This window comes from Gopherus evgoodei, chromosome 1 (genome assembly GCF_007399415.2).
Source record: "Gopherus evgoodei ecotype Sinaloan lineage chromosome 1, rGopEvg1_v1.p, whole genome shotgun sequence".
NCBI classification, from domain to species: domain Eukaryota; kingdom Metazoa; phylum Chordata; order Testudines; family Testudinidae; genus Gopherus; species Gopherus evgoodei.
The window spans coordinates 268917034-268939886 of NC_044322.1; the positions used below are offsets into that span (position 1 = coordinate 268917034).

The following is a 22853-nucleotide window of genomic DNA, read 5'->3' on the forward strand; positions in this document are numbered from 1 at the left end:
TGAGTTGGACAGGCGGTCAAACTAGATTACCACAAAAGTCCCTTCTGATAAGCTATGCAGGGAATCATTCCCGGGGTCTTGTTCCCGTATACTTCCACTGTGCCTAGGGTCTTGGATGGGTACATACTTGGGGCTGCTAGCCCTTCCCACTGCTCACACTGCTGTTTGCATTATATTTTAAACTAGCATTAGTATGTCTCCTTGAACTGGGAATCACACCCCAGCCTGAAGTGCAGATGTACCCTGTAGCAAATGGAGCTCTGCTCTTGAGTCTGACTCATTCTGGTCCCTTGCAATCTGTCTCATGGGGCTGCTGGACTCCAGTGTGCCCTGACACTCAGCCTGACATAACCTTTTATAGCCTGCCATTGTCGCCAGTCACCCCTTGCCATGCCCCTTACACACAGTCTCCCTGGGCACTGCACTCCAGAACGCCCCATCCGTGGCCTATAAATGCCTTTACAGCCAACCTAAGAGGAATGCTGGCCCCCAGTTTGCCTTCATGCAACCACTTTGACCCTTATAACCCATGCCAAGGGGTTGCTAGGCTTCAGAGGGCCCCATCCTTGACACTCACAACTCTCTGTAGCCCACTTCATGGGCCTCTAGATTGAAGGCTAATTGGTAGTTACAGGAAGTTGTATTTAAAACCATGTGGGATTCCTGGGTGAGTTATCCTACATTGCTACCCTCTAATTTTCTTCTAGCTCCTCTTGTGCTCTCTTTATTATTTAAAGTATGATGCAAAGCTCACTGAATTCACTGGAACACCAGGGGTCAATGTAGTAAAGAGTAATCCCTGCCCCCAAAGATCTACAATCTAGGTCATGGAAAGATACAGGAGGTGGATGAAACAAACGGAGGGACAGAAAGGGAGGGAACTACTTCCCTTTCCCATCTGTCTTCTTCCGGAGGGTCCAAGTAGGTGGGGGGGGATGGGGGGGAAGGACATAGGAAGCGAGGGACAGCCTCTTTTAGCAGCATAATATTCTTGATTTCAAGAAAACAGTGTGCTCTGATTCCTGGAAACTGTTTTAATCAGAAACAATACAACATAAAAAGGAAAAGAGAAATACTTCTTTCCCCGCCCAAATTTAAGAACCGCATCAGTAAGCACTCCAAGGGTTCAAACAAACAGCAAAAATAGGAAGTTCAGAGTCTGAGCGTCACACTCCAACTTCAGAGCGTTCAGGACTGTGTCTGCTCCCTGGAAGGAGGCATATGGGGTGTGGAAGCCCGCAGAGGGCAAAAGGTGCAGGAGATACCCCAGCTTCATTGTTTCCCAGAGGGATCCATTCCAGTTTTGGACAGCCATGGTCAATGCTGATTCCTGTATGTGTAAAGGCGCTCCAGCTGCCAGAGAGTGAGAACTGAGGGGGTCAGCAATCCACCTGCTGTGAGGCAGCTGTCCCACCGGCAGCTCTTGGCTCAGGTGAGGAAACTCTGCCTTTACTGGGGAAAGGGTACATGCAGAGAGAGCCTGTCCCCAGACAGACAAGGGCTCATGAGCTCTGGAGCCATTAGTCACAGTGGAATCTCTTCTCTGTGATGAATGTTCTCTTGTCTAGCAGGCTATATCTATCAAAGGAAATGGCATTTAGGAAGCTGGGGGTTGTTTTGGGTGAATCCCCTTCTCCATGTTCCCCCAAGTGGGAAAAAACCACAGACCAGACATCCCCAGAGCACAGAGGCTTGGCTCTGTGGCTGTGCCCAAGGTGGGGTGGGTCTGTTACACTCTTTAGAGAGCAGTAATATGGGAGCACATTCTCCAGTGGTGCAACTCCTTTCACTTCAGTGAAGAATTTGGCCCATGGGCTTTACATCACCGAATTCAATGCTAGATCCCACAAAAAGAAACAATAAATCTCCTTTGGGATTGTGCCTGTGAAGTGGGTCCCAAAGCAATTCCAGGGGAGCTGGCTGCAAACTGCCAGTTGGAATCACTTCAAAGCAATTCTCTCGAGGGGTGTCGCTGGAGGAGAAGCATGTGGGGGAGAATCCTAGAACTGAAGGAACATGAAGACTGAATCCCCATCTCATCCCAAGAGAGGGGAGATGTATCTGAGTGGGGGAGATGGGGCGGGATAGGGTAGGATGGTGAGTCTCCAGGGCAGGCTTGCGAACAAATGAAAAGCTGTGTATGTGTGCGGGGGAAGCCCAGTGGTGAATGAACATGGAGATTGAATTCCCCTCTCTCCTGCAATGAACTGGTCCTGGAAATAAATTTTATTCTCCAGCCTGTGTCCTAGAGTCAGGGGTGGCTCCAGGCTCTAGCACGCCAAGAGCGTGGTTGGGGTGGCAAGCCACAGGGGGTGCTCTGCCAGCGCCGTGAGGGCACCCTGCCTGCTATGCTTGGGGCAGCAAAATCCCTAGAGCCGCCCCTGCCTACAGGAGGTCTGACTAGGTGACTTAATGGTCCCTTGTGGCCTTGATGGATCAGTGAAAGGTCCCTTCAGTGCAGGAGGGGAGGTTTTCTGTCTCACAGAAGGTCCCAAGCTCTTCCACTTGACCATCAGAGCTTGGCTTCAACATTCAACAGGTGACAAGGAGTTAACAAGTGTGAGTGCAAGAACCTCAGGCCGGTGACCAGCCCAGAGCACAGGGAGCAGGACTGAACTGGTGGGCTCAGGCTGGTATGAACATGAAGGCATTCTGCAGTGCTCTTCTGGCTCTGTGTTGGGCTTTCAGAGTTGGAGAATCGCGAGGTGAGTTTCAGTTTCTTTTCCTCTTCTTTTTCTTTCCTACCCTTTTTATCATCTTCCCTCCCCTCCTTCCAGTCCCTTTACTCTTCTCCATTCCCTTTTCTTCTTTCCCCCTTTCCTCTGCTGGACTGCTCCCTCTGCCATTCCAGATGCTTATGTTGGTGATTAGACTGACAGGCAAGATGGTGATTGTTTATGTGAATGGGTGGTATGGTAAATGGATGGAAATGCGGATGGACTTATAGATGGGAGGGTGCATGGATGAATGGAGAAATGGATGGATGGAGAAGTGATGGATGGTTGGATGGAGAAGTGGATGGATGGAAGAGGAGGAGAGTGAGTGGATGGATGGATGGACCTGTGGGCTATTGTGCAAATGTGTGAACAAGCTGGCTGGTGAGTAGGTGGATGAACTGGAGGTGTAGTGCAGGGATAGACAGACCCCTGAAGAAGAGTGAAGGGCTAGAATGACATGTAGATTCAGGTGGGAGTGTAAGTGACCGAATATCCATTTGGAGGTGTGGACAAATGGGAGGATGACTCTGTGAGGTGTGTGAGGAAGAGAGACTGAGAGGAGGGGGGAAATGTGAGGGGCAGGGAGACAGAGCAAGTCACCAGTGTCAATGTCAAAGACTCACGTCTAGGGGTGTCCATCCCTCTGAACCGTCTTAGTTCCTTCTTTACCGCTGCAGAGAACAAACAAGACCCTCTGTCATGTCCATTGACTGCTACCGTTTCTAGGTTTAATCTCCCATCTGTGCACAGTTAGAGCTAGTTCAGGGGTGGACAAATTTTTTGGCCCAAGGGTCGCATGTGCATATGGAAATGGTGTGGTGGGCCATGAATGTTCACAAAATCGGGGATTAGGGTCTGGGTTTGGGCTGAGGGCTCTGGCGGGGGGTCAGAAATGGGGAGTTCAGAGTGTGGAGCTGGAGCTCCAGGCTGGGGGAGGGGGTTGGGGTGCAGGGTCCAGATGTGGTGCGTGCTCTGGGCTGGGGCTGGGGATGAGGGGTTGTGGGTGCAGGAGGGTTATCTGGGCTGGGACCGAGGGGTTCAGAGGGTGGGAGGAGGATCAGGGCTAGGGCAGGGGGTTGGGGCATAGGAAGGTGTCAGGGGTGCAGGCTCCAGGTGGCACTTACCTCAAGCAGCTCCTGGAAGTAACAGCATGTCCCCCCTCCAGCTCCTACATGGAGGTGCAGCCAGGTGGCTTGAAACATTGCCCCATCCGCAGGTGCTGCCCCTGCAGCTCCCACTGTCCGCAGTTCCCAATGGGAGCTGTGGGTGTGGCGCTTGGGGCAGGGGCAGCATACGTAGCCCCCTGGATGCCTCTATGCATAGGAGCTGGAGGGGGGACATGCCGCTACTTCCAGGAGCCACACAGAGCATGCACGGAGCACGGCATGCATGGAGCAAGGCACGTCCCGGACCCTGCTGCCTGTCGGGAGATCAAGGGCTGGATTAAAATATCTGAAGGGCTGGATGTGACCTCTGGGCTGTAGTTTGCCCACCCCTGAGCTAGTTGTTTGTCGCTTGTTCTAAGGCCTGGGCTACACTAGCGGGGTTGTGTGAACTAAGATACGCAACTTTAGCTATGCTATTCACATAGCTGAATTAAAAGTATCTTAGTTCGACTTACCTGGCCATCCTCACGGCGGCGAGTTGATTGCCGCAGCTCCCCCGTCAACTCCACTTACTCCTCCTGCTGAGGTGGAGTACGGGCGTCAATTAGCGGATCGATTTATTGCATCCAGATGAGATGCGATAAACTGATCCCCGATACATTGAACAGTACCCACCGATCCGGCGGCTAGTATAGACGTCCCTAAGTCAGTGTACCTTAGAGAGGGAGGAATTTCTCCGAATTCCACAATGTTCCCTCTGAGCCCCTGCTGCCCCAGCTCTGCACCAAGCCCAGACCCCGTACAGACCCTAAAATTGGTTTCAGAGCAGGTGCCTTATGCACATCTCTCTTTCCAGAGGTGGATGTGCATGTCTGATGTCTGCTGTGGTGGGGCAATCACGCTCCCCAGCCCAGTGTGCTATTGGCAGGGCTTTCACCTCTCACACGCTCAGGGAAAGATACCCAAGTCTCCAGGCCTATCTGACCTCCGAGGCCATTAAGCTATGTGATCCATTCTCAGGTCCAAATCCCATGCTCACACCAGGTGAGCCCTCTTCATTGTCGAGTCCTTCACTTGGGCCTTAGAAGCATTTTGTGTCATGGCGTGACATGTGACATGTTAAATAGTGTATTACTGCTAGCGACACCTCCTGAAATAATGCAACAATAATAAAGCAGTCCAGGAGAAGGAATGGAGGCGGTTGGTGGGCACCCTCCCGTATGCAGAGGAGGTTGTCTGACTAATGACACTGTGTGGCCGCTCATGCCCCCCCCCCCCCCCCCGCCCGCCCGCCCATGGACACGGCTTTCACCAGGACAACTCCTACAATGTGAATCAGGACTGCCAACCTCCAGTGTTCAGAAATCAAGGGTCAGGCCCAAAAAATCCCGAGAGTGACTTAAATATCATGAGATTTGAATGAGAATACAGCTTGGTTGGGGTTGACTTGTCATTTGGTGTTGGTGTATTTAGGGATCATCCTTCAAGCTTCTCTTCCCTGCTGTGTAGGTCAGACACTTACTTTTTGTACATGAAAAGTGAGATTCTCGGGTAATAACCTCAGTGCAGATGTTGGGGCTTTTAAGAAAAACACTCAGTAGCCCGAGGCTTATGATAGATTCACACAAGTTGGCCAGACTGTGAATGCACAGGGACGATTCTCTCATTATCACAGCTCCTGGTAAGTAAACCTCTCTTTTCCAGCCTCTGGACTGTGAGCATCGGGGAGGTGGAGGTTTTCGTCCATGACCTCCCTGACACAGGAGCTCACTGACATGCGAGGGACTCCCAGGACAGTTTACCCATTCGCGCCTCGTTCCCCCATCTTTGCCCTTCCCCACCATGGCACCGGTGTGCACATCCTATTATTCCTCACTGCCCATCTCTATGACGCACCGGCAGTGTTGTGCTTTCCTTCCCCCTGCAGAGAGCCTCCCGATGCAGAGCCTGCGCTGCTACAATGACTACACGTCCCAGCTGACCTGCACATGGCAGGAATGCACAGCAGCACGACGCTTCCTCAATGTGACTCTTTACCATGAGGACAATTTAAACAAGTAAGTGCCTGACCCCTGCTCTGCTGCAGAAGGACACAAGAGGCCTGTGGCTGTTGAACCTAAGAGGTGGGAATGGGAGGAGGGAAAAGGATCCAAGCTGACAGCCAGGCTTTGAGGAGCACGTGGACACTTGTGCTGGCCCTGCTGGGGGTGAAAGTTGGAGACTCTTTTAGGTCTGCATTGGGACGATGGGGAGATACAGGAAGGTGCACTGATCAGTTTATTTTCATTACTTTTTCTATCACTCTCCCTTGATATGTCTGGGGGATCCCAGGTGTGAGTGATGGCAGGGCCTGTTAGCTTACTGTACCTGGAGGGGAGAAATAGACATTAGAGTACAGCTGGGTTGAAGAGAGAAGGATGGTTACCCACTCCCAAACTTTCCCCTGGATCTTCTTTGTTGCAGGGTCAGAAGGAACATAGCTCTGGTGAGGTCAGGTTTGCAAAATAAGGATGGGTGGAGAGACTGTGAAAAGAGGGAAGTGGTTATGTAAAGTTGCGCAATCGGGTTTCCGCCCAGAGTTACTGGGCTGTGTACCTCAGTATCTGCCCACTACATCTGTTCCTTTAAAGAGGGAACTGAGCCATCAGGCCTGGAGGGCTGTGATGGGCAGAAAGGGAGAGGGACAGAAGGAGAGATATGGAAAGCAAGAGATGGGGAGAGTGAAGATCAGGGTTTAAGAGTGGGGGAAAGTGGTGGAGAATAGGAAGGTATCATCTCTCTTGTCTTTTCGGGAAGAGATGCTGAAATCATTAGTGGCTTGATCTCATGCCTATTGAAGTCAGTGGAAGAACTCCCACAGACTTCACTGTGCTTTGGGTTGGGACCTAAGTGAGCCCATCACCTCTGGAAAAAAAAACCATACAAGGACTTGACCCTTGAGAGAATGCTTTGGAGTCCAATCAGACGAGCTGTGAGGATGGATCCTGGGATGAGCATGAACTAGTCAGACAACATGGACATTACTGCTAGCAATATGCCCATGAAATACAGCTCTCTACTTATCCTTCACCGCACACAAGCACGCCACTACCACCAAGATGGCCCAGTCTTTGGATGAGACCAGCTCATGTGTGAAGAACAGCTGGCTGAAGCTGAACCAGAGCAAGAATAGAGGTGATGCTGGTGGGCAGAGGAAAGCATTTGAAGAGTTTGCAGCCACAGTGCAGTCTCTCTTGGCTGAAGTCACATACCCACAATCAGTCAGTTCAGTCCATCACTGAGGAGTACTCACAGATTCCTCACTGACCCTAAGCTCTCACATAGCAGTGCCAGCAAATAACGCTTTTTATCATCTTTGGTTGGCTGGGAGACTCGGTCCCATCCTGGTGGACCTGGCTTCAGTTATTCACACCTTTGTCATTTCTTGGCTGGACCACAGCAAGGCAAATACCTGGGCATGAAACCTTCAGTGTATAGGAAACTCCAACTAGTACAGAACACTGCAATGTGTCTCCTCAGCAACACAGGCTATCGGGAACTCACCACCACTGTTCACTGGCTTCCCACAGAATTTCAAATGAAGTTAAAGGTCTTGTCCTTATCTTCAAGGCTCTCCAGGGTTGGAGCCCAAGCCATCTAACGGGCCATCTAATGTTCTGGAACAAAAATTGTGGTTGACAGCTCCACTCCTCTGGCACAATGGAATTCTTGTCACTAAGATAACACTTATCTGTGCTGGAGACAGAGCTTTCTCAGGGGTCAGTCTGAGACTTGAATCAACTTCCATGGGAACTTAACAAGTGTCACAACCTCACCACCTTCCACTCCGAGTGCAAGGCAATCTCTTTGACATGCCTTTGCTAATATAAATACACAGCAACATGTATATGTTTAAAAAAAAAATCCCTACCAACACAAGACACTACACTTCATATGCTTTTCCTCCTGGGAAGAGGATGAGAGACACGCCCACAGATGACAGATGTGAAGTCACATTGCTTAATGATCTCTCAAAGGCGCTCAGATGCTACAGTGATGAGCACAGCATAAGAATCTATATAGACTAGAACAGAATGTGGGGAAGGTTTCAGGAGCCTAATTTGGGATTTTCTATCTGTACCTAAATCAGCTTCTCCTAGGTCTCTCTTTTCACACACAGTAACAGCACACAGATGCCATGTGAGCCTCAGCGAACCAAGAGGTTGCCTGACTGCCAGGACTCCTGTGTCTCCTGGAGCTGCCACAGGAACAGCACCCTTTTTGCAATTGGGGTGCACGACAGATACACTTTCAAACCCGATCAGTTGCTGCAGGCCGAGCTGAACGTCAGCCTCTTCCAGAATGGTAAGGGCAAGACACCCCCTCTCTCTTTGCTCCAGGAATATTTGAGATCCTTTGAAATTAATACTTCTTCCTCTGCCCTGATCCCCTAACCCTAGTCAAGAATCCTGATCGCTAACCTTTAACCTTACTTCCGCATGCCAGCCTATTATCTTGCCAGGAATAGTTTCATTTCCACTGTGAGGCCTGTGCTCCTGTTTCTCACTTAGAGGATGATGGATGGATCGATTCCTTCCTTACCGACCTACAATGGAAAAGCCAAACGTATTCCTCCCAGTTGACCCACCCCCTTGCTCTGGCTGAGTGTCTCTGTCATTAGGAAAAAAACTGATTCTCAAACAAACCTTTTTACTCAGAAAAATATTCAGTAATATGTATTCACCTTTAAATTATACTGCACTCATGTCCTATTACCCTTCTGTTCTGTTCACCACCATTTTTACTATGGCCTTGGCAATTCCACCTGTTACAATGCCAAGTGCCAACAGGATAAGAATTAAACAGGCCCTCTGCCCACTCTCCATCCTCATCTACTAATAACCGCAACCTGTGTTTTCCCTTCTCATTTCCAGTCCAGCCCTTCCCGCCTCAGAAGCTCTGGATCAACGTCACAGAAGCAGGTGACTTCTTGCTGGCCTGGGAAGCAGCAGAAGGGAGTAAGGGAAACCACTGGGTGCATGATGAATTGGAGTTTGAAGTGACCTACAGGAGGGAATGGGAATCCTGGGAGGTAGGCATGAGATGTGCTTAGGCATTGGCATGTGCTGTTCTTGGTTGCACCTTTTAGAGGGTAGAAAACAACCCTTGCAATCCTCTGAAACCTGCTTGGCTGCTGCTGAACCCAACTGATCCTCTGAAACCTGAATGGCCCAGAGGATGGGTCCGTGCACGCTGCAGCTAGCTGTGTGCACATCTTACAATTCTTCTTCGAGTGAGTGCTCATATCCATTCCAGTTAGGTGTGCGCGCCGCGCGTGCACATTCGTCGGAAGACTTTTTACCCTAGCAACTCCAGTGGGCCGGCAGGTCGCCCCCTAGAGTGGCGCCGCCATGGCGCTCGATATATACCCCTGCCGGCCCACCCGCTCCCTCAGTTCCTTCTTACACCGTGTCGGTCGTTGGAACTGTGGAGCACAGCATAGCTGTCCTCCGCGTCCCTAGCTCTCCTTCGTTTCACTGTTCTCATAGTTATAGATAGTTGTAAATAGTTGTAAATTGTAGTTAGTTATTGTTAATTGTAGTATAGTTTGTATATACTTATTAGCGGGTTTGGGCTGTAGCCCTTCCCTGCGCCCGGCACCGGGCCCATGCCTGGTTCGCCGGGGTTCAAGCAATGCTCGGCCTGTAAAAGCCGATGCCGACCAAGCGATGCCCACGACGCCTGTCTGAAGTGCCTGGGGGAATCGCACATTTCAACAAGTGCCCGCATCTGTAAGGATTTTAAGCCTGGACAAAAAAGGAGAGGGACCAGAGGTTAAGGAGTCTCCTAATGGAAGCGGCACTTAATCCTGTGGCCTTGACGCAGAGCGCCGGCGTCCGCGCCGGCACCGGAAAGACACCCCGGCACCGACCTTCCCCGGCACCGGGACCCGAAGCAAGACCCTCAAAGTCTGCGACTCCATCCTTGCAGGCTCGAGCGGAGCGCCCGGCACCTACCTCGGCCGCGGCACCACCAGCAGGGATTCCGTCGACTCCGGGCCCCGGAGGTCCATCGACTCCGGTCCCTCCTACCTCCCCTATAAGATCTGGGGTTGAGCTATTGGTCCCTTCGACGCCAGAGACTTTCACTTCGGCGCGGGACCTAATTGCTCTCATGGAGCCTACCCAGTCTCAACCCCCGGTATCCCCAGTGCGGGTCATATCCAGAGGCAAGCCTGCGACAATGCGAGTGCCGTCTCCGGACTCGCCCGGCCGGCACCGATCCCCTTCGAGGTCCCGGCACCGTGGACGTTCTCGCTCCAGGCGCCGTTTGCAGTCCCGGCACCGCTCCCCTCGGCAGTACCGGTCGCACTCGTGGCGCCGGTCATCCTCCAGACAGTCTCGCTACTCCTGGCACCGGTTTGGATTGAGTCGCCGCTACCGGCACCGAGACTCCAGGAGCCGTTCCCGTCAGCGATCAGCACCCCGGTCGACCTCCCAGCACCTAGCTGGTGGCAGGTCCCGGTCCCAGTCGACCTCCCGGCACCGCGCCGGAGGCAGGTCCCGGTCCCGATCCCGATCCCAGCACCGGTACGATTCCCGGTACTGGTCCCCGGCACCGAGAAGATCGTCGGCGTCGAGACCTAGGGAGCCCTACCAGCCACATTCGGCCCCACCATGGCCCTCCCGGCAGCCGTCTGTCTCATCGCAGACAGACAGCATGTACGCCCTAGACGCAGACAGACCCGCGGCCCTCTTCCATGACCCTCCTCCGCAGGATCAGGGACCGCAGCAGTGGGGTTTCTGGACGCCCTGGGCGTACCATCAAGCCCAGGGCCCTCAACACATTCCACCTCAGCCTGTGACGTCTGAGCACAGGGCTCCGGAGGCCTCGTTGTCTCACCCTCCCCCCTCTCCGGCAGGGGAAGACCGATCCAACTAGCAGGGCCCTGAGCTCCCTCCGGAATCAGAGGTGCTGGTACAGACGGAGCCCCCCATGGACCCACTCCTACCGGGGGTCTCCTCGTTGTCCTCCCCCGATGAGGCAGTGGCGGGAACGTCATCCTCCAGTCCTCCCCCACTCGACCTCAGGGTGCACCAGGACCTCCTCAGGCGTGTAGTGCAAAACTTGAACTTGCAGGCTGAGGAGGTTTCGGAAATCGAAGATCCTGTGGTGAGCATTCTCTCAGCAGATGCTCCCACCAGAGTCGCCCTTCCCTTTATCAGGACTATCCAAGCCAATGCTAATACCATCTGGCAATCACCGGCCTCCATCCCTCCTGCTGCACGCGGGGTGGAGCGCAAGTATATGGCACCCTCCAAAGGTTATGAGTACCTGCATATACACCCAACCCCGTGCTCCCTCGTCGTGCAGTTTGTGAACGAGAGGGAGCGCCACGGGCAGCAGGCCCCAGCACCGAAGTCCAAGGAGGCGAGGCGTATGGACCTGCTAGGCTGGAAGGTCTACTCGGCGGGCGCCCTCCAACTCAGGGTCTCTAACCAACAGGCCCTCCTTAGCCGCTATGCCTATAACTCCTGGGTGTCAGCCGATGAGTTCAAGGAGTTGTTGCCTCAGGATGCGTGTCAAGAATTTGCGGCAATTCTTGATAAAGGCAAGAAGGTTGCAAGAACTTCATTGCAGGCATCCTTGGACGTGGCAGACTTGGCCGCCAGAACTCTGGCTTCCGGGGTTACAATGCGCCGCATCTCCTGGCTACAGGTTTCTGGCCTTCCTCCGGAGCTCCACACACCATCCAGGACCTCCCGTTCGAAGGTCAGGGCCTGTTTTCAGAGAAGACGGACCCCAGGCTGAAAAGCCTGAAAGACAATAGGGTCATCTTGCGCTTCCTAGGGATAAACATGCCTGGGACGCAGCGTAGACCCTTCCTGCCGCAACAGCAACCGCAGCGCCGGCCCTATCCCCAGTTCGCCAGTGGCAGGACTTTAGTAGACGCCGAAGCAGAAATGACCGACGCAGACAATCGGGCAACCAAGGGGGGCAGAATCAGGGCTCCTCTAAAGCCCCACCTGGCCCAAAACCTTCATTTTGAAGGTGCGCCCGAGGACGCTGTACCAGTTTCCCCCTCGGATCCGTCCCCCTCGTTTTCCAACTGCCTTTCGTTCTTCCTCCTGGCGTGGACCCAAATAACTTCCGACCGTTGGGTCTTATGCACTGTGCAAACGGGATACCGTCTGCAATTTATTTCATACCCTCCCTCCCGCCCCCCCCGGTCCCTCTTCAGAGACCCCTCTCACGAGCTATTCCTCCTTCAGGAGGTGCGGACGCTCCTCGACAAAGGAGCCATAGAGGCGGTTCCGGAGAACGAGAAGGGCAAAGGGTTTTATTCCCGCTATTTTCTGATCCCCAAGGCCAAGGGAGGCCTCAGACCTATCCTCAACTTGCGGGAACTGAACAAACATATGGTGAAGTTGAGATTCCACATGGTATCCCTGGGGACCATTATCCCATCGCTGGATCCTGGAGACTGGTACGTCGCCCTCGACATGCAGGACACTTATTTTCATATAGCCATTTTTCCGCAGCACAGACGCTTCCTTCGTTTCGTGGTCGACCGCCACCATTATCAATTTGCAGTCCTCCCATTTGGCCTCTCCACGGCCCCGAGGGTATTCACGAAATGCATGGCGGTCGTCGTCGCATATCTTCAGCGCAGTCGCATACACGTATTCCCCTATCTCGACGACTGGCTGGTTCGAGGCACGTCAGAGTCGCAGGTCCGCAACCACGTCCGCGAGATCAGCAGACTCTTTGGAGCTTTGGGCCTCATTATCAACGTGGACAAGTCCACTCTGCTCCCCATGCAGAGGATAGAGTTCATCGGGGCCATTCTGGACTCCACCTTGGCCAGGGCCATTCTGCCACTGCCCAGGTTCCAGTCGCTGTCAGCCATCATTCGGCGCCTACAGACGGCACCCTTGACCTCTATAAGGACGTGCCTAACCCTCTTAGGCCACATGGCGGCCTGCACCTTTGTTACGGGTTATGCGCGGCTTCGCATGAGGCCCCTCCAGTCTTGGCTTATCACACAATACCGTCCGGCCAGGCATCGGCTGGACGCGGTTATCACCATCCCCCCAGGAGGTATTGGATTCCCTCCGGTGGTGGCTAGACCAGTCCGTAGTGTGTGCAGGGCTCCCGTTTCATCCGCCCCAACCCTCGGTATCCCTAACAATGGATGCCTCCGACCTGGGCTGGGGGGCCCACCTCGGAACCCTGAGGACGCATGGCCAGTGATCCCCTCAGGAAGTGGCCCTCCACATCAACATACAGGAGTTGAGAGCGGTCCGTCTTGCTTGCCAAGCGTTCTTCCATCAGCTTCAAGGTCGCTGTGTCTCGGTATTCACTGACAACACGACGACCATGTACTATATCAACAAGCAGGGCGGCACGAGATCCTCTCCCCTATGTCAGGAGGCGATACGGCTCTGGGACTTTTGTATAGCCCACTCCATTCACCTCATGGCTTCCTTTCTCCCCGGAGTACGGAACACGCTGGCAGACCATCTGAGCGGATCCTTCCTTTCGCACGAATGGTCCCTTCGCCTGGACGTCGCCCTCTCACTCTTCCAGAGGTGGGGTTATCCCCGGCTGGACCTCTTCGCGTCCAGAGGGAACAGGAAACGCCAGATGTTCTGCTCTTTTCAAGGGCGAGAACCAGGGTCGGTAGCGGACACCTTCCTTATCCCATGGATGACTCACCTGCTCTATGCGTTCCCTCCATTCCCGCTTGTCCACAAGGTCCTTCTGAAGGTGCGCAGGGACAGGGCCCGCTTGATTATGATAGCTCCAGCGTGGCCCAGGCAGCATTGGTATCCGATGTTGCTGGATCTGTCTCTGGCCGACCCAGTCCCCCTGCCCCTTTACCTGGACCTGATCACCCAGGACCACGGCAGGCTCCGTCACCCGGACCTCCAGTCTCTACACCTCACGGCGTGGCTCCTGAGTGGCTGACCAGGTTGGAACTACGGTGCTCTACCTCTGTACGTCAGGTACTACTGGGCAGCAGGAAACCTTCCACTACAGCGACGTACTCGGCCAAGTGAAAGCGTTTCTCCTGTTGGTGCACGGAGAGGGGTTCCCTCCCTATGGAGGTTTCTATCGCCAGTATTCTCGATTACATCTGGTCCCTCAAGCAGCAGGGCCTGGCGATATCGTCCCTTCGAGTTCACCTGGCGGCTATCTCCACCTTTCACCCGGGAGGAGACGGCCGTTCGGTTTTCTCTCAGTGACTAGATTCCTGAAAGGTCTAGAACGTCTCTACCCCCAGGTTCGACCCCCTGCCCCTACCTGGGATCTCAACCTGGTTCTGACTCAGCTCATGGGCCTTCCATTTGAGCCGTTAGCGACTTGCTCCCTGCTCTCTCTCTCCTGGAAGACTGCTTTCCTGGTGGCCATCACCTCAGCCAGACGGGTGTCAGAACTCCGGGCCCTCATGGTAGATCCCCCGTATACGGTCTTCCATAAAGACAAGGTGCAGCTGAGGCCACACCCTGCCTTTCTCCCCAAAGTGGTCTCAGCCTTTCATGTCAACCAGGAGATCTTTCTCCCCGTCTTTTTCCCAAAGCCCCATTCATCCCGCAGGGAGCAACAACTCCACTTGCTTGATGTCCGTCGGGCACTCGCGTTTTATGTGGAGAGGACCAAACCGTTCCGCAAATCCCCCCAACTCTTTGTGGCAGTAGCGGACCGAATCAAAGGGCTTCCCACTTCCTCACAGAGGATATCCTTGTGGGTAACGTCCTGTATCAGGACCTGTTATGACCTGGCTCACGCCCCTACGGGCCATGTGACTGCACACTCCACCAGGGCACAAGCATCATCGATGGCTTTCCTTGCCCGCGTGCCCATCCAGGAGATCTGTAGGGCGGTGACCTGGTCCTCTGTCCACACCTTCGCTTCCCATTACGCCCTGGTCCAGCAGTCCAGAGATGACGCGGCCTTCGGCTCTGCAGTGCTTCATGCCGCGGCTTCTCACTCCGACTCCACCGCCTAGGTAAGGCTTGGGATTCACCTACCTGGAATGGATATGAGCAATCACTCGAAGAAGAAAAGACGGTTACTCACCTTTGTAACTGTTGTTCTTCGAGATGTGTTGCTCATATCCATTCCACAGCCGCTCTCCTTCCCCACTGTCGGAGTAGCCGGCAAGAAGGAACTGAGGAGCGGGTGGGCCGGCAAGGGTATATATCGAGCGCCATGGCGGCGCCACTCTAGGGGGCGACCTGCCGGCCCACTGGAGTTGCTAGGGTAAAAAGTCTTCCCGACGAACGTGCATGCACGGCGTGCACACCTAACTGGAATGGATATGAGCAACATCTCGAAGAACAACAGTTACAAAGGTGAGTAACCGTCTTATCCTGTGCCATCCAGCCTTGGCTAGTCATGGCCAGAGATCTATCAAGTAAAAAGCAGCCTCTGCACTATGAGAGCAATGAACCCTGCACAAGCAGTATCTGGCTTCGCTTTACCTCGAGATCACAGCGCTGGCTGTGCTTGGCTAAAGCAGAATTGCCCAAGAAAAGGATCCTCCCATGCCTCTCTAACAAGTCTCTCTCTCTCTTTCTCTCTCTCCCCCCCCTACCCCTGACTTCTCACTATCTCTTCACCATTGGCAGAACTCTTCTTCGGTGTCAGTCGCAAACTCCTCCCATTGCCTGCTGAGGCGTGATGCCCTTGTGCCGGGCAGCACCTATGTAGCTCGTGTGCGATCCAAGCCGAGCCAGGGCGCTGGTTGGTCTGGGCAGTCCAGCGAATGGAGCACTGCCGTGTCCTGGAAGTCCCAGGAAGGTAATTCAGGAGGCTGAGGGGCCGTGCGGAGAAGCGGGGACGTGATGAGAACCTGGCAGCAGAGGGATATTGTGCTTTGCTTCCAGAGGATTTGAGGGCTGAGCTGATGACATTGGAGAATCTCTGGAATTTGATGAAAATGGTCCAGTTTCACCGGTGTTCTCTTATTTTAAGTGAATTTGGTGCCACTGATAGGTAGCAGAGCAGTAGCTGCGGAAACTTCAGTGCTCTGGTGAGTCCCATGGCACAGGTATCAGTCCCAGTGCAGCACTGGCAGGGGCAGTACAATCTCCTTATACACACTTCCCCTGCCACTGCACCTGAAACCCCTCGCCTTGATGAGACCCTTCTAGGTGTGCTCAGTATCCGGCCTCTCAGCAATAGGGCCAGTGAGTGCCGGTGGAGATGGTGGGTTTTGGGATGTGGGCTCAGGAGAGGCCAGTCTCTCTGTCTCTTGCAATATGTGGATTGTATCTTTTGGATGAATGGACCAGCGTAATGCTCTGGGCTCTCATAGAAAACCCTGAAACAGAGGGCATCTCTACACTACTAAATGATGTTGACCCAAATGATGTTGGCATACAGCCTCTGCAGTGATTAAATCACTTTTGTGCGTCCACACTATGCTCCTTGTGTTGGTGGTGCGCATCCTCACCAGCGCTGCTTGCATCGATGCAGAGAGCAGTGCACCATGGGTAGCTATCCCAGTGTGCAACTCACCACCATCTAGCACAGGGTATTTTGGGAAGGTTTTGCAATGCCTCATGGGGCCAAAATGAGTGGCACAGCGGTGACTGGGAACATGATTTCAACATCCCAGAATGCAGTGTTCGCCATCCCATAATTTCATCTGCATCCCATAATGTTCTGTGTCCTCAACCTAAGCACGTGTGCCAAAGGTGGCATGTGAGCTGACTTTGTTTTAATAGCAGGCTGCAGGTCCTGGCCGCTGCTGAGCCTGCTGCCAGCCTGGGGTTTTGTTCACTCAGCCGGCAGCAGGCTAGGCAGGGCCAGGAGCGGGCTGAGTGGGCTGGGGTTCCATCCGCTGGCTCTTGCCAGCCAGAGTCCCGGCCACCGGCCTGCTCAGCTCACTGCCAGCCTGGGATCCCAGCCGGAACCCCAGGCCGGCAGTGGGCTGAGCGGGCTGGTGACCTGCCATTAAAAAAAGATCGTTTCATGTGCCACCTTTGGCACACGTGCTGTAGGTTAAGGACCCCTTTTCTAGTGTATACTGTGTGTACTGTACTTTATGGTAATTTTCACTATACACGATTTTCCTCTTATGCGCTGACCTTAGAACCTAACCCCCACCTAAGATGTAACTCCACTGTAGTGTAAAAAAAAAATTGGGGGCACTGCTTTTTGGCACCCCCAAATCTTGGTGCCCTAGGCGGACACCTAGTTTGCCTAGTGGTTACACCAGCCCTGCATCCAGCCCTGCTAACCTGAATTCATTCAAACTAGTCAGAAGATCTCTGACGTGTTCTTTATTTATTCTGATCTGCATCCCTTCCTCTTTATTATCTATGGTAACTTCACTAGTCATCCAGTCACATGTTCTTTTCTGTGAAAGACTGAAGCAAAGGAAGGTAGCATAGCTGCTTAATGCCTACTATCTTCCATTACCAGCTCACTTTCTCCATTGAGCAGCAGGCCCACATCATCCCCAACTTTTCTTTTTCATCTGACACATTTGTAGAACTCTCTTCTTGTCTTTAACATTCCTTGTCAGATGTAACTCATTCTTGCCTTGGCTTTCTTGATTTTGTCCTTACACACTCACACTATTCCCATGTATACTTCCTTAGTGACACGGCCCTCCTTCCATTTCCTGGATGTATCCCACTTGGTTTTTAGATAGGTAAAAAACTCCTTGTGCAGCCACTTTGGCTTCCTGTGGCTCTTCTTATCTTTCTTCTGCATTAGAATAGCTTGATGTTTAGCCTCTAATATTACATCTTTTAGGAATGGCTAGCGCGCTTCGGCTCCTTTTCTTCCTAATTGGTCTTTCCATGGGACCTTTCCTACTATTTCTCCAAGTTGGCTGAAATCTATCTTTCTGAAGTCCAGTGTTCTTGTTTGGCTGTTCTCATGTCCTCCTTTCCTTAGGATCTTGAATTCTATCAGATCATGATCACTTCCTCCCAAGTTCCCGGCCACCTTCATGTTCACAACTAATTCATCCCCGCTGGTCAACACCAGGTCCAAAATGGATGACCCCCTAGTTGTTTCTTCAAAGTTGTCCCCTACACATGCTAAGAATTTGAAAGACATACTATGTTTTGCTGTAATAGTCTTCCAGCAGATATCAGGGAAGTTAAAATCCCCCATTAATATTAGCTCATGTGTGTTAGCTAATCTTGTTACCTGCTTGTAGAATGCCTCATCCACTTCCTCTTCTTGATTTGGTGCTGTATAATAGACCCCCACCATAACATTACTACTAAGCTTTTTCATTTTTATCCTCGCCCAGAAACTCTCAGTATTTGTGCCATTCACTTCCTCTTGGACCTCAGAGCAAGTATCCACATCCTTGACGTACAGCACAATGCTGCCTCCTCCCCCCCCCTCATACCTATCCATTTGGAACAAACTATATCCCTCCAATCATGAGAGGTATCCTACCAAGTCTCTGTAATGCCAATTAAGTCATAATTTTCTTCATATACCATGACTTCCAGTCCATCCTGCTTATTCCCCATACTCCTTGCATTGGTATACAGACCCTGAAGATATTTTGCAGACTGCTTGGTTGCTTTTCCTCTTGCCTTTTTAATGCAGTTGTGGTTTCTATAATGATTCCTTGGAGGCTAGATTACTGTGGGACATAGAAAGAAACAATTCAAAGTTGTTGAAGGCATTCACGGAGCAGCTGCAGATGATGGAGAGCTGGTTCTGGGTCCGAGAAACAAGCATTGACTGGTGGGATCACGTTGTCATGCGGATTTGGGATGATGAGCAGTGGCTGCAGAACTTTTGGATGTGCAAGGCCATATTCCTGGATCTATGTACAGAGCTTGCCCCAGCCCTCCAACTCAGACACCAAAATGAGAGCTGCATTGACAGTGGAGAATAAGGCGACCAGATATCCCGATTTTATAGGGACAATCCCAATAGTCAAGGCTTTGTCTTATATAGGCACCTATTACCCTGCACTCCATCCCGATTTTTCACACTTGCTATCTGCTCACTCTAGTGGAAAGTGAGTGATCTCAGTGAAAAAAATCCCCATGGTTATAGCTGCCTGCTGTGTTCTGCATAATATCTGTGAAGCAAAGGAGGGAAATTTTCCACCAGGGTGGAGGGTGGAGATGGAATAGATGTCCGTTGAGTGGTGCGGGAAAATATCCTATTGTGGTGAAAGAAATAAGGCAGCTCTCCCCAGAAACCTTCAGCAGGGGATTGCAGACTACCTCCAGCAGTTTCCTCAAGGTCTTTATGGAGGATTCCTGGGACATCCTGGTGCACATAAACAAACTATTCTATGGGAACCCTTCTTCCTAACTCTAGAGGGGGATGAGAAGCGGATAGCAACACTACCTCTATTGGTTATTTCATTACCTCTTCCGGCATAAGTAAAAAAAAGTAAATCAACAGATCTGTCCTGCTACTTCGGGTGTTCCATCCCAACAATTTCAAAGCAAACTGCAGCCTTATCAGAGGTTCCTTCCCCTGCATCAGACTCACCTATGCTGGACTGTAGGGACTGGCTGGACTGCTCAGGACTCAAAAACAGGTCCTAGCTCACTGTGAGGCTGGAACCCCCAGTTACCTGTCCTCCATTCTCCTCCTTCTCTTCTTCCTCCACCTCATTTTCAATTTATGGCAGGGGCCTGTGACTCGGGCTCCTCTGAAATACCCATGGGGCTCTTGGGGGTGGTAGTGGGGTCTCCACTGAGGATGGCATGCAGCTTTTCATAAAAATGGCAGGACTGCAGCTACACACCAGAGTGATTAATAGCCTCCCTTGCCTTCTGATACACCTGCCACAGCTCCTTGGCTTTCACATGGTGCTGCTGCTGGTCCCTCCTGTAGCCCTTCTCCTCCATGCCCCAAGTGACCTTCTCCTAGATGTTGACATTTCTACGTCTAGCTCAGAGCTGTGCCTGCTCTAGAGCTGCTAGGTGAGCTCTCCAAGCTGGGCAAACAGAAAATGGTACTTCAAGAATTCATGGAGCTTTAAAGAGGAGGGCTGGCTTCCTGTGTACCTGGCTGCTGAGCAATGAAGTTCAAAATGGTGACCAGAGTGGTCAAAATGGGGCATTGTGGGACACCTCCTGAAGGCCACTAATGGCTGATGTAAGTAACGCAGTGTCTACACTGACACTGCTTCTACCTAACTACATCTATCTAAATTCTATGCTGCTCATGGAGGTGGAGTTATTAAGTCAGCATAGCAGGTGCGTTAAATCAACAGGGATTAAATTTTAGTGTAGACATTTACTTACTTAGGTCAACGTAAGCTGCCTTACATCGACCTAACTCTGTAGTGTAGACCAGGTCTAAAAGTTTTCCTTTCTTCCCTCAACGGTCACAATCAGTCCCTCCACTGTCCCCCCTATCCCTCCAACCCTGCCCCTCCCAGAGCTACACTAACCACTGGCTCCTCACTAGGGGATGAGGCTCAGCCCAAGAACCTTCGCTGCCTCTTCAATGGGGTTGATCGGCTAACGTGCAGCTGGGAAGTGAGGAGAGAGGTCACCAGCTCTGTCTTGTTCACACTCTTCTACAGAACCCCACCGTCATCAGAGTAAGTGACCTAGCCATGGCAGCGTATGCCTGTCCTCCTGGATCTGACTATCCCTCCTGCTCACTCAGGCCTGGCTGCTCTCTTCCGCAGAGAGACAGAATGCTCTCCAGTCCATGAGGAGGAATTGCCTGGCAGCCACTACCTGTTCCACAGCTGTGAGATCAATGTCACCAACCCCAGCAGGCTGAGCCAGTACCTCATAACTGTCCGGCCCAAGAAGGAGGAGAAACTGATTAACGCCTACAAAAACAGTGAGAGCCCATTTGGTTACTCAGCCCAGGGTTATCTGGTGGTTTCTCCTCCAGCTTAGGAAACGCTTGGGTTGGCAGAGAGGTGGAATGGTTAACAAAAGAGCTAGACAGTGATGTGTGGGTGGGGCAGAGGGCTGGTAAAGGAAGCTCCCAGCACTGGAGCTCCTGACAGGCACCGACAGAGCACTGCCATGAGGAGGTACAGAATGGGCATGTGGAGATGAGATGAGTCAGATAGGGGCACTGCTGTTAGCAGTCCTTGGTGCTCGTCTGCTCAGGCAACAAGTTTTGCACCCATGTATCCTTAATACTGCCCACAAAGCAGAGTGGGAAAGGGAATGGGCAGAAAGATAAGCTAGGAGATGGATGCATGTTCCTAATGCGTTGTTTGTGTTCTAGTCAAGCCACTTGCACCTGTCAACGTGACAATGACAAAGACGAAAACCAGAAGTATGAGCTGAGATGGACAAAACAGATCCTAAGCTATGGCATATAGGCCAGAGATATGAATTCTTGTATTGGAAGACTGGTGACTTCATAGAGGTAGGTGATGGTACTGCTGGGAGCCTAGGACTCTGGGGAGGTGGGTGGATGGGACAAAGAGTTCCTCACCCCTCCTCCATCTCTTCTCCTCTTCTCTTCCCAGAATGCCCAGCTTGTAAACATCAGCAATGACAAGCCTCCCTTCATCTTCACCCTGCAGATGCTGGAGCCCTCCACACACTATAGGGGAAAAATGCGGGCGAGGGTGCACTTGGACAGCTACAATGGGCTCTGGAGCGAGTGGAGTGAGGAGTGCACCTGGGAAACTGAGAGTGGTACATCCCAGTTGGGCTAGTGGCTTGGGGCTTTGGGGGAGGGGGTCAGTTCCCTCCCTAGATAAACGGGTCCCTTAGCTGGGGTTTATGGGGAACCAGGGTTTCATACAGTTAATTGAGCAAAGAGACTGACCAGGGTCCCCTTGGTACCTGGCTGCATGCTTCAGATCACAGAGAAGGAGTATAATTGGCTTATCTGAACGGGAGTCCAGGGCTGCCATTCTCCATGGGAGCCAGAAAACTATATGCAAATCAGGGGCTGGAAGTGGATGCACTAGGTGAGGAGGGAAGGGGGGCCTCCACAAGCAGGATTAGAGGCATGAACTACCTACACTGTCGTATAGCAGTTTTAGTTCCATGATTCCCAGGAAAATTAGGGAGGTGTGACATTCCCCTCTGGTGTTATATAGACCGGTGATCTGCTAGGTCACTCCAATCTTTGACTCTGGGAGCCAGCCTTACCCTGCTCTGCTGTGAGAACCTCCCCTCCTGGGCTGTTCACGCACAGCCTCTGGCATGTAAGCTGCTCCTAGCTACTTGCAACAAAATGACACTAGTCAATATCTCCCGTTCCAGACAACCCTAGGAATCTGCATCTTGCAGTGTCCAGTTATGCCCACTGGGTGCTGCAAGCTTATATGAGTTTGTCAATTTAACAAAGAAATTGATATGTACCAGGCTTGTTTTCCCAAGGAGAGACTCTGACATGGTTCAAACCACCACAGGGCTTCGGGTAGAATAAACAAACAGATTTATTAACTACAGAGATACATTTTACGTGATTATAAGTCAAAGTGTAACAAGTTAGATTTGGTCAAACGAAATAAAAGCAAAACGCATTCTACGCTGATCTTAACACTTTCAATGTACTTACAAACTTAGATGCTTCTCACCACAGGCTGGCTGGTTGCTCTTCAGCCAGGCTCTCCCCTTTGATCAGCGCTTCAGTCGCTTGGTGTGGTGTCTGTAAATGTAGATGGAAGAGAGAGGAAGAGCATGCCAAATGTCTCTCCCTTTTATCATGTCCTTTCTCCTCTCTTGGCTTTTCCCCGTGCCCCAGAGTCAGGTGAGCATTACTGAATCTCTCCAAGCAAGGTTGAGCAATTCCCCTGGTGTGGCCTCCTGCAGGTGAGTCATTGCATTATAGCTCCCTTGCTGGACAATGGCTGTTGATGGATTGTTTGACACCCTGCCCTGGCATTGGTTACTTTCCTTGCTGTTGCCTCTGGGGAGCTAATATCTGCCTGATTCTCCTAATTTACAGTAGGTTTTAGTTTCAATCATTCTACACAATTATAATAACTCCATGTGCATTTATGATCTACATATATGGATAGAGAAAATTACTTTCAGCACATCATCACCTTTCCCCTGATACCTTACAAGGCATGCTTTATATGTAAGATCACAATTATATGAAATGA

General features: G+C 51.9%; 1 protein-coding gene across 1 annotated transcript; it reads left to right on the plus strand.

The window, feature by feature from the left end:
* The first annotated feature begins 1096 nt into the window (after nt 1-1096).
* CSF2RB (colony stimulating factor 2 receptor beta common subunit) lies at nt 1097-21886 on the plus strand. The gene is given in 12 exon segments (XM_030545566.1): nt 1097-1432; nt 2540-2705; nt 5751-5880; nt 7983-8167; nt 8737-8894; nt 15439-15610; nt 20225-20360; nt 20451-20611; nt 21011-21052; nt 21055-21096; nt 21099-21154; nt 21258-21886. Coding segments are annotated over 11 exon segments (1344 nt in total). The 5' UTR covers nt 1097-1432; nt 2540-2635; the 3' UTR covers nt 21450-21886.
* Nucleotides 21887-22853: the final 967 nt, after the last annotated feature.